We start from the raw sequence: 14,400 nt of genomic DNA, 5'->3' as shown, positions 1-14,400 counted from the left end.
TGAGACGAGAGCGGCTTTATGTCAAGTTCTCGAAATACGAGTTTTGGTTGCGAGAGGTTCAGTTCCTTGGACATCTCGTTAACCAGGAGGGGATTTTGCTCAACCCGGCCAAGATCGAGGTGGTTATGCAGTGGGAGGTTTCGAAATCTCCCTCGGATATCAAGAGCTTCTTGGGATTGGCAGGGTACTACCGGAGATTCAGACATGATTTCTCCAAGTTGCAGTACCCCTCACTCATCTTACGAGGAAGGGGGTGGATTTCGGTAGGGCCCTGAGCAGCAGACTGCATTTAAGACACTACGACAGCGACTCTGCGAGGCGCTAGTTAAGACACTCCATGAGGGAGTTGAGGATTTCATGGTGTTCTGTGATGTATCGATGACCGGATTGGGAGCAGTCCTTATGCAGAAAGGACGGGTGATAGCCTACGTATCACGACAACTGAATCCGCACGAGACGAGATATCCCACACACGATCTGGAGTTGGGAGTGGTGGTATTCGCTCTCAAGATTTGGAGACACTATCTCTATGGGGTCCGTTGTACCATATACAAAGACCATAAGAGTTTGAGACACATCATGGATCAGCCGAACCTGAACATGAGACGGCGCAGGTGGCTAGACGTAGTCAACGACTACGACTATGAGATCCTTTACCATCCGGGTAAAGCGAATGTGGTTGCGGACGCCTTGAGCCGCAAGACGACTGGACCTTCTTTCCTAGCGGTATGTATGAGGATATCAGTGGATTCTCCACTTGTGAGCTTGATCAGGGAAGCTCAGGCTAAGGGTGTGCGGCATGAGAACTGGAAGCTTGAGAGGATTAGGGGCGAGATCACCCGATTTGTGCAGGATAGTCACAGATTGTTGACCCGTTGTGGTCGGGTTTGGGTTCTAATGTCTGATGGGGTCAGACAGATGGTTCTGGAGGAGGCTCATAAGTCTCGTTTCTCTATTCACCCGGGGCCACCAAGATGTACCGGGATCTGAGACTGAGTTACTGGTGGCCGTGCATGAAGAGAGAGATCGTATGGTACATCGAGAGGTGCTTGAATTGTAGGATGGTCAAGGCCGAGCATCAGAGGCCGCATGGCAAGCTGCAAACCTCTGGAGGTTCCCATGTGGAAATGGGAACATATCACAATAGATTTTATCAGCAAGCTGCCGAAGACGGCAAGAGGTTTCGACGCTATTTGGGTCATCATGGATCGATTGACCAAGAGTGCCCATTTTCCGCCCATTCGGGAGAGCTCGTTCGCCGAGAAGCTAGCCGATGTATATATCCGTGAGATCGTTGCTTGCCATGGGGTTTCGGTCTCTATCGTTTCAGACCGTGATGTTCGGTTTACCTCCTGTTTCTAGCAGAAGTTCCACGAGGAGCTGGGCAAACGACTGCATTTCAATGCAGCTTATCATCCACAGACGGACGGCCAGAGTGAGCGAAACATACAAAACCTTGAGGATATGATGAGGGCCTGCGTCATTGACTTCGATGGGAGCTGGGATTCCCACCTACCGCTTGCAGAGTTCTCTTACAACAACAACTTTTATTCTAGTACTGGTGCTCCACCATTTGAGTTGTTGTATGGACGCAGATGTCGCACCCCATTATGTTGGGGTGAAGTCGGTCACCGGGTGATGGGTCGGACCGTGGTAGTTTTTCAGACTACCGAGAAGATTCAGCAGATCAGGCAGCGTTGCAGATTGCTCAGAGTCGGCAGAAAAGTTATGCCGACCGACGCCGATCCGAGTTGGAGTTCCAGGTCTACGGTATGGTATTGATGAAGGTCTCACCCTGTAAGGGTTTGATCCGCTTTAGGAAGAGGGGAAAGTTGGGTCCCCGATACATTAGACCCTTTCGGGTTATTGCCAGGGTTGGCAAGGTAGCATATAGACTGGATCTTCCGGAGGAGCTCAGTAAGTTTCACATCACTTTTCACGTCTCCCAATTGCGGAAGTGCATACTAGATGAGGAGGCAGTGGTGTCGTTAGATGATATTCAGGTCGATGAGCGCCTGAATTACATAGAGAGGCCAGTGGCCGTTCTGGAAAGGAAAGTGAAGGTTCTACGGAACAAGGAGGTACCTTGGTAAAGATAAAAAGGGAGCACCGGAAGGGATTTGAGTGGACTTGGGAGCCGGAGGCTGAGATGCGGGAGCATTACTTGGATCTATTTACTGCAGCGGACTTAGAGGACGAAGTCTAGTTCAAGTGGGGGAGAATTGTAACACCCGACTCCCAGGTATTAATTTGAAGCTTTTATATTCACATTTTTAGACCTACTCAAAGAGTTGGCTGCCCCAACTCGTCGTGTAGAAACTGATCAGGCCGCGTGGTTTATGGAACCTACTTGACGAGTTGGAGGATCCCAACTCGACGAGTTGAGGCTGTGCATGAAAACCCTAAATTTTAGGGTTTGCAGCCTATTTAAAGGACCTTAAGTCCTCTATCCAGCCTCCTTTACCACCTTCACGTCCAGAGACAAACCCTAATCGAGCTAACCTCCTATTTTGAGTGTGTGTGAGGCTAAAGAGTGTGTGTTTGGTGCATTTCTTGAAGAAACTTGATGGTTGAGAAGCTTGGAACGAGAATGAGCTTGTAGATCCAACATCTACTTCGTTTTGGCATTCATTTGAAGGTAACAAGTCATTACCTTGATCATTTTCTTATTAGATCTCTCCACTCAAAAGTTTAGGGTAATTTCTAGCTCATTCTTAAAGCATTTCTGGTTTTGAGCACATTTTGGAGTGAGGAGTTCAGATCTGGACTCCTCCAGGCCCTCATGGACAGAAAGTTCCCGACTTTAGCAAGCTTGGCCTTTTCTCCATGCCCTAAACCTCTTCCTAAGACAAGTTTTGGGTGTTTTAGCCTCTTGAGGCTTTGCCTGCACGTAAAGTTGGCAACTTTACGTGGTAACTACACCCTAGGAGGCTAAATCTACAGTTTGGAGCCTTGGTTTCACTTAAAAGCGTCTGAATGAGAAAAGGGTTGAAGGAACTCGATGAGTTGCATAGCCAACTCGACGAGTTGGGTAGGGTTTACCCACCTTCTGAATTCTGAGTGAACTCAGCGAGTGGGTGAGATGACTCAGCGAGTTGATCAGGGTTTTCCCGGTCTTCTAGACACTGAAGAACTCGACGAGTTACTCAGGTAACTCGGCAAGTCGACTCGAGTTTTTAGTTTTGGAGTTTTGAAGGAACTCGACGAGTTACTCAGGTAACTCGACGAGTTGGCCCTAGTTTTCGGTTTCTGAGTTCTAAAGGAACTCGACGAGTCAGTGGATGAACTCGACGAGTTGGGTCAACATGGATTGTTGACCTTGACCGTTGACTTTGACTTTGACCAAGGGTTGACCAAGTTTGACTTCTGAGGATATTCTGGTAATTTGGGATGTTAATGGAATCAGTTATATGATGGTTATAGGTAGTTGAGTTTGGAGCCGAGAGTTAGGGTTTAATCTTCTTGATTCAACACTACTTGTGAGGTGAGTTGTCCTCATTATACTAATAGGGTCGAAGGCACCAATCCCAACCCTTTTTGGATTGTTATCCTGGTTATCGCATGATGATATGCTTAGTGACCTATTAGGTCAGTATCCTGGAATACAGAATGATGTTATGTTAGTGACCTGTCAGGTCGGTATCGTGGCATATAAAATGATGTTATGATTAGTGATCTGTTAGATCGGTTTGACTGTTTGTGCATGCTAGCTGGCATATGATATTTGTGTGATTGATTGTATGATTGTTGGTGGGTTGAGGCGGTCCTACTTCGTGCTCTAGGCCAACAGACCTAGGGCGGACCATATAGACTGTAGACCCATTAGGGCGTATCAGTCAGGCCGAAGGCCCGGGGAACGATCCAGACATGTTAAAGGCCCATGAGGGCGGACCGGACATGCTGAAGGTTCTGAGAGTAGGCCAGATAGACTGAAGGCCCGGTGAGGGCGGTCCAGTCATACTGAAGACTCTATATGCATGTTGTTTGTTTGTTTGTTTGTTATGATATGGTTATGGTTTGTATGGCATTGGTATTTTGGGGGAACTCACTAAGCTTCGGGCTTACAGTTTTAGATTTTGTTTCAGGTACTTCAGATGATCGCGGGAAGGCGAATGCTTGATCGTGCACCTCCTCGCATTTTATGGTTTTGATTTCTGGGATATTCTGATATGAAACTATTTTGAAAACATTTTGTAATAAACAATGGTTTTTGGATGCTTGAAAAAGTTATAAATTTTCATGACTTTTATGGATGTTACAATCAAGAAGATATCTGACTTCAAACTACATCCTTCTTACCAACGAGAGTGAGCTAGAGAGCTTTCAAGAAGCTCAATCTCATATTGACAAAGCAAATTGGCAGAAGGCCATGGAAGATTAAATATCTTTACAGAAGAATCAAACATATGAGTTGGTGAAACCCCCCAAAGGAAAGAAAGCCTTGAAAAACAAGTGGGTTTTCAAGTTGAAGAAAGACGACAAGGGAAATACTATGAAGTGTAAGGCGAGACTCATTGTCAAAGGTTTCCAACAAAAATAAGGAATCAACTTTGATGAATTTTTTCACCGGTTGTGAAGATGATGTATATTCGAGTTGTACTCGGATTAGTTGCCATTCTAGAACTTGAACTTTAGCAAATGGATGTGAAAACTGTTGGATTAGTGTCTAAGTCCATAACTATAATTGGTATGTACTTGACCCGAGAGTAGCATGGTCCATTTCAGTTGCATATCATCAGGACAATTTGATAGGATGGACTTTTGAGAAGAGGTTATTTATGATTTATTAATATATTATAAGTTCTAATATATTAATATGAAATCATATTATTTAATTAGTATTGATCAAGAATTAATTTGGAATTAATTATGTGATCAAAAGAAACTAATTAAATATATGGGGATTAATTATGTAAATCATTCATTCTTGTAATGTGGGCTTATGATCCATAGTTCTTTATGTTGGGCTAAACCCATGTGGTGACCCATGGATGATCCATAGAGATTTAAACCCATTTAGCATGAATAATATGGAAAGTCATGCACATTAGGGTTTACATGGTGTAACCCTAATGTTGTCACACTATATAAGAAACCCCTATCTCATGAAATCGGCCCATGCATGTGTTCTTGGAGAGCCATAGCTGATTTTGAGTGTAAGACTTCCTCTCTCAAGTTATCCTTTGTCCTAGATGTGTTGTGATTCCATTTGAGGCATTCATACTATTGGTGTTAAGCTCTTAAAGGTTCAAGGCTTCCAACTACACTAAAAGGTATGTCATCTAACTTGTACTTCATGTTGTTTATGCTTCATTGTATGCTAGTTAGGATGATGCTTTGGAATATTGAATGTATGCATGTATAATAGAGAAAACATAGATCTAAAGCATATAGGGTTTCATGTACACCATAGGAGTGTTAGAATGCTCAAAACCCTTCAAAAACAGCCTTTCTCCATGGTGATTTGGATGAAGAAATACATGGAACAACCCAATGGTTTTAAAGTCTCAAAGAAAGAGCATCCCGTCTGAAAATTTAAGAAGAGCCTTCATGGTCTTAAGCAAGCCCCAAAGTAGTGGTACAAGAAGTTTGATTCATTTATGATGAATCATAAGTACAAGAGAACCATTGCAGACTACTATGTCTATCTAAAGAAGTTCCCAGATGGGAAAATTTTCATCCTTTTGCTCTTCGTGTATGATATGTTGATAGTGGGTTATGATGTAACGATGATCGACAACTTGAAGAAGGATCTATCTAAGTTCTTTGATATGAAAGACTTAGGCCCAACACAACAGATGGGCATGAAAATTATTCGTGATAGAAAATCAAGAAAATTGTTCTTATCATAGGAATAGTATGTTGAACGTGTGATCAAAAGATTCAACATGGAAAATGCCAAGCCCGTTGGTACGCCCTTGGCTAATCACTTAAATTTGAGTAAGAAAAATTGTCCATCTTCCGAGAAAGAGAAAGAAGAGATGAAGACAATCCCCTATTCCTCAGCCACATGAAGTCTTATGCATGCAATGGTGTGTACAAGACTAGATATTGCTCATGCTATCGGTGATGTGAGTAGATATCTAGCTAATCCAGGAAAACAACATTGGGAAGCAGTCAAATGGATACTTCGATACCTGAAGGGTAGTTCAAAACTATGTTTATGCTATGGGGGAGCAAAGCCAATCATAGAAGGTTATACAGATGCTGATATGGAAAGAGATCTTGATAATAGGAAATCTACATAAAGTTACATTTTTACTTTGGCAGGGGGAGCTATTTCATGGCAATCCAAGTTACAGAAGTGTGTCGCATTGTCAACAACAGAAGTCGAGTATATTGTTGCCGTTGAAGCCGGGAAAGAGCTTATATGGATGAAACGATTTCTTTAAGAATTAGGCTTTCCACAAGAAGAGTACATCATTCACTGTGATAGTCAGAGTGCTATGGACCTCAGCAAGAACTCGATGTACCATTCCCGCAAAAAACATATTGATATTCGTTATCACTGGCTTAGAGAAGCAATTGAGGGATGAGAATTGAAGTTGTTAAAGATCAACATCAACAAAAATCCTACAGACATGTTGACAAAGGTGGTGACACAAGAGAAACACAAACTATATGCTGGCATAGTTGGGATGAGGATTGTTGGACGGAGACTGGAAGGGGAGATTTGTTGTGTTCCAGCCTCCAAAGCTACAGTGGCCATCTTTGTTGACAAAATGAAACCTAGGGTGGCAAAGTCTTCCAACCCTATGATGAACACAGTTAATGAAGGAAACATGAATGGTGGCTGCCAAGACTATAAATAAAGACTTCATTCTTCAGTTGTATACATCCCAAACATAGAGAGTTCAAGCATAACACTTAGAGTGAGAGTGTTAGAATAGAGGGTTGGTTTTTTTTTGTAATAGTTGAGTGTGAGAGTTGCTCCTCCTATTGTAATTCTATTTTCGTGTTTAATAGAAGAGTTTTCCAACCCCAACATATTTGTCATTTGCGTGAGCTTCGTGTTATACTCCATCTTCTCTTTGTTATCATTTATCATTGTTGTGTTGGTAATCTGTCCACCATTTTTATCCTCTGTGTTTGTTATCAAAAGTCATTGATTCTGATTCTAAAACCCACATGAGTTCACCATGGATATGTTCTTGATTCAGGGAATATAATCCATTATCTAATCCATAGACATCGATGAAATCATCCTCTGTACCAATATTCAAAGAGTCTACTGAATAACATAAATAAGAAGATAAAATGAAAAAACTTGAATGTTCTATGTAAGCTCATCAATAATACAACCTAGGAGAAGACATTGGTTGTGGTTGGATACGATATCTAAAGATAGAGACGGTAAATCTCTTGAGATGATGTCTATCTATGGCCACACGTCAAATCCATTCTAATGTTGCTCTAGCAGCGTTGGGATCAAATCGTAAGTGACATTGCATCATGTCTCCGGAAACCTACTCATATATTTTTACCAATTAACTAAAAGTAAAGAACAAAAGAAAAACAAAAGTTAAGATTAATGTTCTTTTGTAAGAATTTACGTCATTACTACCCGAACTCAAGTGGAGGCAAATGGTTAGGAAAAGAAAAACAATCTTCTTCTTTAGCATAATTATCTTCATGGATTGACAAATTTCTTATAGCATGTTGACTTCCCATGCTTGATTTGTTTGACTTTTTCTAACTCTTTGTGTTTAGGATGCCTTACAACCGATAGAAGAAACTCTTTTTATAGTAAATCCACCCACTATTTCATCTTCTCCATTTAATGTGTTCATCATAGGGTAGAAATAAATTTTGTCATCCTAGGAATAAAATGGTTCCATAAAAAATGGTGGACTCCTAGATGGAGGCTGAAATTCAACAAATCAACGTGTGCAATCATTCAACAAAGAACATTATAGTCAACATAAGCATTTCTTGAAAGTTGTTATTGACAAGTTTGTTATGTTTTTATTTTTTTTAGTTTTTTTTTTCTGGTTTGGACTTGTAGATGGAGGCTGGAAGTCAACAAATCTCCCCATCCTAGGAAGAAAATCGTTGCATTCTTTTCCTTTTTGTGCACCATATTTATTTATGTCGAACCTAATAATAGTTGCATAATAATTTTTGTAGTTGCACATAATACAATAAAAAAAATTGCTCTTCGGAGTCGAAATCGAGTAGTGGCCTAGAACCCCCCGCGACACCTACCAGTTCCTCCTAGGGGTGTAAGTGAGACAAGCCAACTCACGAAAAACTCGAGACCGACTCGGAAAATACTCGAAATCGATTCGACCTTAATCGAGCCGAGCTCGAGTACTAAAATACTCAGCTCGTAAAGCTCGCGAGCTTAGTTGAGCTTAGTGCAATTTACATATATGTCATTTCTTTATAATTGTTCATTTATAACATATATGTCATTTGCTTATAATTATCCATTTTTGACATATATGGTTGATGTTATCTTGATATTAGGTGATTAATAGTAGAGTTTTTTTTTTTTTTTTTTTTTTTTTTTTTTTTTTTTTTTTTTTTTGTAGTTCGGACATTTGCATGTGGAATGTTTAATATTTCTTACTCAATTTAATGATTTTGATTTTTTTTTAAATATTAGTCGAGCCGAGCTCAAGACTGTCAAGTATTTCACAAGCCCGAGCTCGAGCTCGAGCTTAAAATCAAGGCTCGAGCCGAGTTTCGAGCTCGAGTATTTTAGTCGAGCCGAACTTCGAGCTTAGTAGTATTCGGCTCGACTCGGCTCGTTTACACCCCTAGTTCCTCCATTGGGTGTATAGATGGTTACATCGTGTTGTAACTATCATACTGTACCTATAATTTCTTTCTTATGAGAGACATGTTCTAAGGTGTACATATGGTTATGATTCAACTGTCAAAGTATACCTATGGGCAGTAGAGTTATTTTGTTGGAATTGTGGAAGTGAAATATGCTGAGTAAATTGGATAATCCATACTGAAAATCCTATATGACATTTTATGTTGTGTCGAGTGATGGGAGGACTAGATGCTAGTATAGTTCTGTTGGAAAGAACTATCGTAACAACCCGGGCCCAGTTACTCTTTGTATTCTGGATGTATTTTGATAACAACTTGTTAAACCGTGGTTTGATGTAATAGTATCTCCCTAGTTGACGTTTATAAGAAAAAATGGGTCTATTTTATGTTAAAATTGTCGGGTGTTAAAGTGGTGGTTCATTTATTTATTTAAACGGTGTAGTGAGGGGAGTGAAGTGTTTTTTACTTGCATAATAATATATAAATCAATTTAAATTATCAGTAACATATTAACTTCAACTAAACAAAAATAATAAATATTGAAAAAGAATATCAAAATAAAATGAAATAGTAATTTTACATCGCGATACAATAAATTAAAATCATAAGGATATCCCACAAGACCACAATACTATTTATGTAAATTAGTCCAAAATATAAATGCTTAGACAATAATGTATGGTGGCCTTTAGGTATTGTTCATTTATTCTTTTTAATTCTCATTTGTTTTTCAATTTTTTGAAATATTGAGGATTAGTCAAATCGTGGTAGAAGGGGATGAGAGGTCGTAGGTGCTTTAGCTTTAACTTGATAATTAGGTCAAGTCTTTCTTGATGTTGACTTGAACTTAAGTGGAGAAATGTTTGAATTAAAGTAGTTGAAAAATCTTTAGTCTTAACAAACATGAATTAAGATGTTATAAACTCAAATTCTGCCTGTCCTATATTTCATCTATATCCTTGTATTCTAACTCAAATTTGATCGAATTTGTATGTACAATCTAAATCATCATAAATAATATAACATAACATGATGCAACAATGGCTACTCATTTTCTCACATCAACATGGAATCCTCCGACATTATAACCAACAACGAATACTTAACTTTCACTCTAATCCGACCACCCTCCATACATAGCTTCGCTCCGGTTACCACCCAATACCCAGGTGGATTCTCCGGTCCCCTAACCATTTCCTTCGTATCAACAAAACTCGACATTTTTGGTTCACCCGAAGGTGGCCCACTCGGATAAATAGCCGAGTTCAAATCCACCTTCACCGGCTGATCAGACTTCTGATCAGCCGGTGAAAGCCCCGTACTAAACGGGGCACTCATCAACATCGACAACATTCCCGATTTTCGGGAATGCGTCGAAGGTCCGTCCCATTCGGACCGTCGGATTTTTGCAAACTTCACCATCGCAAACCCTAATCGGAGAAAAAGAACCTTTTTCATACCGACCCCTTTCACCTCGAACCATGCCTTGGTCACAATTGAAGCCGAGTCATCATCAATCCGAGTCTCACTGTATTCAATCGGGGCAGTGCACACGTGCGAGAAGATGGCCCACTTAACCGGTTCCATGTATCCCTTTCCGGAATGTTCCTCACAAAGTTCATTGATAAAATCATCAAAAAGTTCGAGCGATTTTGGAACCGTGGATAGATGTTGGAGATGGATGGCCAGTCGATTGCTTTTCCGGCCTTCTAAATACAAGCGCACACCGGTGACGGGTCGGTTGCCGGAATCGACCTACAAATGTACAACCATCAATGCATGTTGTACAAACAACGATGCATATATGAATTTGGTGAAAAAGAGGTTTACCTTTGTGGTGTTGATGTGAAGTCGAGGACCTAAGAATGTGAACTGAAGTGATGGCATTGATGGTGTTTTCCGGCGAGCTGCTAGCGGCAGATCGCTGTATATGGGCGCCCATTGCCGCGGTAACTGGAACTCGAGAAATTGCTCGAGTTCCTCTATTGGCGGTTTATCTGAAAATGTAATAATTGATCAAAAAAACCTAGCAATCAATCTATGAGCAAAATGGTGATAAAAGAGAGGGAAAAATACGCATACTTTCACCGTCTTATCGAATTAGTCAGTTGATTATTTCTTGTAGCAACTAAAGCAATATTTTTTTTAGTGTTAAAAAAACATTCTCTATAGTTGCACGGTTTTAATATTACTACAAAAATACATTAAAAAAAACAACGAATTGTCACTATTTTATTGATTTCGCCACGAAACTTTATCATAACAATCATAAAAAAGTTAATAGTTCGGTAGCTAAATCAATAAAGTGGTAAAAGTAAGTTATCTTTTTTTTTTACCCTATTTCAAAACTAGGCAACCAGGGAATATGGCCTTTTAAATGGTCAAACAAAGTGTATAATGGTTTAATCACTACAGAAAATAGTTAAAGTGCAAAACTGATTAGAAAATAGTTAAATAGCAAAACCGCAAAATACATAATTATGATGGAAGTACAAGCTTTTTGTTTCCTGTATTTAGCCCTTTTCCGAAAGGGTTAATGTCATAATGGGTAACGAGCTATTGTTATTTTTTTTCTTCACAAAATACCATTGTTTTATAAAACTACCATGAGAATGTAAGCAACTGGACCATTTTGTTCACTAATTACTTCATTTCTATGGTATTTAATGGTATTTTGTGAACAAAACGTTCTTTCTAACGGTACTTTTTTAAAACAATGGTACAAAAACAATTAGTCCGTTACTCATTTATGACTTTGTAAAAACGGTAACAGTAAAATATGTTTTTTTAACGGTTAGAAAACGTTATAATGGTTTTATCACTACAAAAAAAACTAGTTAAGTGGCTAAATTGATAATATGATGAAAATATGTTGTGTTTTTGTGTAATTTGCCTTGAAACAAATGTTAGTACTTACATCGAAGGTAGAGATTAATCGCATGAGTAAGAAATCCGCTACCACGAACACCATTTAAAAGGGAAACAATTGGAACAAATGACATTGAGATGACATTTGGTGATTGTGATACAGTCGAAAGCCAATCATTGTGACTTTGGTTGTTGTCTATACCTCCTTGACGAACATGAATGCTTAATAAATCCTAAGAAAAAAAAAACAATCAAATGTTGCACATTAGCTTTAGCTAAATTCCATTGGGAGAAAAAAAAAAAAAAAACACTTGTACTTTCACCATTTTAATGATTTAGATTTAGCCTATTTTCACTAGTGATTAGACAATTATAAAATTTATTTTTATTTTATAAAAGTAACATTATCCCGGTCACCCCATTTGATATGATTAGATACAAAAAAGCATAAGGTACTTTCATCATTGCATCAATTTAGCCACTAAACTACTACTTTTTTGTGATTACTTATAGTTCAATGGCTTAATCGATATAATTGTGAAGTTACGTTGGATTCTTTTGTATCTTGTCATGTTAAAACCAGGTAACCCGGAAAATGATATTTTACACAATCAAAAAAAGTATAATTTAGCCACATTTTTTTTTTTAACTGTTCAAGAAAACAATTTTTTTGGTTACCTGGTTTTGAATTTAAATTGGACTAAAGAGGGAAAAAAACAATGTACTTTCACCATTCTATTGATCCAGCCACTAAACTATTAATTTTGTATGATTATTTATAGTTTCATGGCTAAATCGATAAAATGGTGAAAGTACAAGTATTCTTCTATATTTTTCCCTATATATTCCTTGATGTCCCAACTAATATCACTAGAAAAATAACTAAATAAATAAATAAACTATGAGCTTACGTCCTTCTTCGAGAGTGATGTGACGGATGGTCTTAGCGAGTTTGTGAAAACTAGAGGAACGTCCCATGCTACCATTCGTTCTTCCTATAAACAAAATGAAGAAAATAGCAACATAATTTCATTTATTTCTGTATAGCGTCCTACTTTCATTTCTTTCTATTGCAATGTGTGCGTACCTTTTGCTTAGATGACTTCTCAGGGGGCAAAACGGGTATTTCACTTACGTCCTCGGATAATTTTTGGTCCACTAATTGCTTTAGTATATCCCGGACTTGTCTTGGCTCGAGATCTGAAGTTTGTAGTTGTTTTAGATAAATTACATCTTTGCCACCCATCTTAACCCCAACCACCATATGTGTACCATATTTATCAATAAACCTATAAACAAAATATCTCCGTCTTAACTAAGTATTATATGCCATGATTTGACGGTTTGACCCATTTGCCCTTGTAAAACTTATTCAATGTTTTTTTTCCCTATTAGGTATTTGTCTAGGTAAATGACACTTTATGAGAAAAAGACAGTATATTTTGGGAAAAATTCCACTAAAATTAATGTTCAAAGAACATGTTTTGTGACAAATTCCAAGAAATATTCAAGATTCAAGATTTATAAGCAACGAGGGTCGTACCCTGCAAGTGCAGCAGGATCCCATGAAGAGGGCACTTCGCTTTTCACTTTCTCAGATAACGAGATTTGGGCTCTTTGTAGCTCGATGTTATACAATGTTATAAACCAACCATCAAAAGCTAGACTTTTTGTTGAAGATGCGTCTTTTTGCCAGCATCCTTTGTAATTAAACATGGAATTGAAGAAACCAGAAGGTATCTTCCCTGATAAAGATACGTCCTGATTGAATTGCTCTACCATCTGTTCACATAATACGCAATTCCTATCAAATTCATGAATAATTCAAAATATTCTCATTCAATTTTGAATGGTAGAGGTGTTTGGATGTGCGTTTTAAAGGTGATTATGATTAAGGTGGTCTCTTTCAAGCATCACATCCAAATAGTAATCTAAGTGGGTAAATAAACTCCATCAATTTCAGGTTTAAATTGAGAATTCAAAGTGAGAGGGACTGTTAGAGTACACTTACCTGGTTAAACGAAATAACATCGGAACGGAATCTAGTGCGTTCGCCTTTATCGCACTTGATAGAGGCGGGAACATTGGGTACGACGCCGCCGCCGGGAACCACCAGGTCTTTAGTTAGGGTTCCGTCGAGATCGATAAGGGTCGACCCGGAAGGACCGGGTTTACAGCCATTTAATCGGATATCTAAGGTGAGGTCGTAACCATTTCCAATCACGGACACCGCCTTCTCCGCGGCAGATTGGGGATTGAAGAAATTCGTTATGTAGAAAGACATCTGTTGAGTTCTAGTTTTGGGTTTTGAAATTGAGTAGGAATTAAGAAGTGGGGTTTGATTAAATTTTGAAAAAGATGAATGTAGAAGGAGAAGAACATTGGAATTTCAAGTTCATATGGAGATATTTTTGACCAAGAAATCATTGTTTACCGAGATTGTTGACTTGTTTGATTTGGAGTTTTCCTTCATTGTTTGTACGTGTCCTATACTTGATTAGGCTTAAAAGATTTCCTTGTTCATATCGTTGGTTTTGACGTGTAAAATGGAGGGGGGAATCAACGGCGACTGGGTGGGTACAGTTTTTGACTGTGCGAACACGGTTGTTTGAAAATTAGTTTTTACTTTGAGCATCTCTAATCGTAAAGCTACGTTATTAATTGGATAATTTATTATTAATTATGTTATAATCTATGGAACCCACGGTAAAAAAGAAAAATAATATTAATAACTAAAAATGGTAACGA

General features: G+C 38.8%; 1 protein-coding gene across 1 annotated transcript; it reads right to left on the bottom strand.

Moving 5' to 3' along the window:
* Positions 1-9,700: 9,700 nt before the first annotated feature.
* On the bottom strand, positions 9,701-14,161 carry LOC145166910 (MACPF domain-containing protein NSL1-like). The gene is made up of 7 exons (XM_079085968.1): positions 13,664-14,161; positions 13,196-13,434; positions 12,740-12,941; positions 12,564-12,647; positions 11,702-11,885; positions 10,615-10,781; positions 9,701-10,539 (listed from the first exon to the last, which is right to left on the bottom strand). Exons 1-7 carry the CDS (start codon positions 13,934-13,936, stop codon positions 9,841-9,843), a joined length of 1,848 nt encoding a protein of 615 aa, XP_078942094.1. The 5' UTR covers positions 13,937-14,161; the 3' UTR covers positions 9,701-9,840.
* Between the last annotated feature and the right edge of the window lie 239 nt (positions 14,162-14,400).

The sequence above is a fragment of the Lactuca virosa genome, chromosome 1 (assembly GCF_052849685.1).
Source record: "Lactuca virosa cultivar CGN04683 chromosome 1, Lactuca_virosa_CGN04683_v6, whole genome shotgun sequence".
NCBI lineage: Eukaryota > Viridiplantae > Streptophyta > Magnoliopsida > Asterales > Asteraceae > Lactuca > Lactuca virosa.
This window is presented reverse-complemented; position numbering and strand designations above follow the sequence as displayed.

Coding starts and splice junctions, on each gene's coding strand:
- LOC145166910 (XM_079085968.1), bottom strand. CDS start 13,936: ATGTCTTTCTACATAACGAATTTCTTCAATCCCCAATCTGCCGCGGAG. Junction 13,435..13,663: donor ATGTTATTTCGTTTAACCAG/GTAAGTGTACTC, acceptor TTATGTGAACAG/ATGGTAGAGCAATTCAATCA. Junction 10,540..10,614: donor TTCACATCAACACCACAAAG/GTAAACCTCTTT, acceptor GTACATTTGTAG/GTCGATTCCGGCAACCGACC.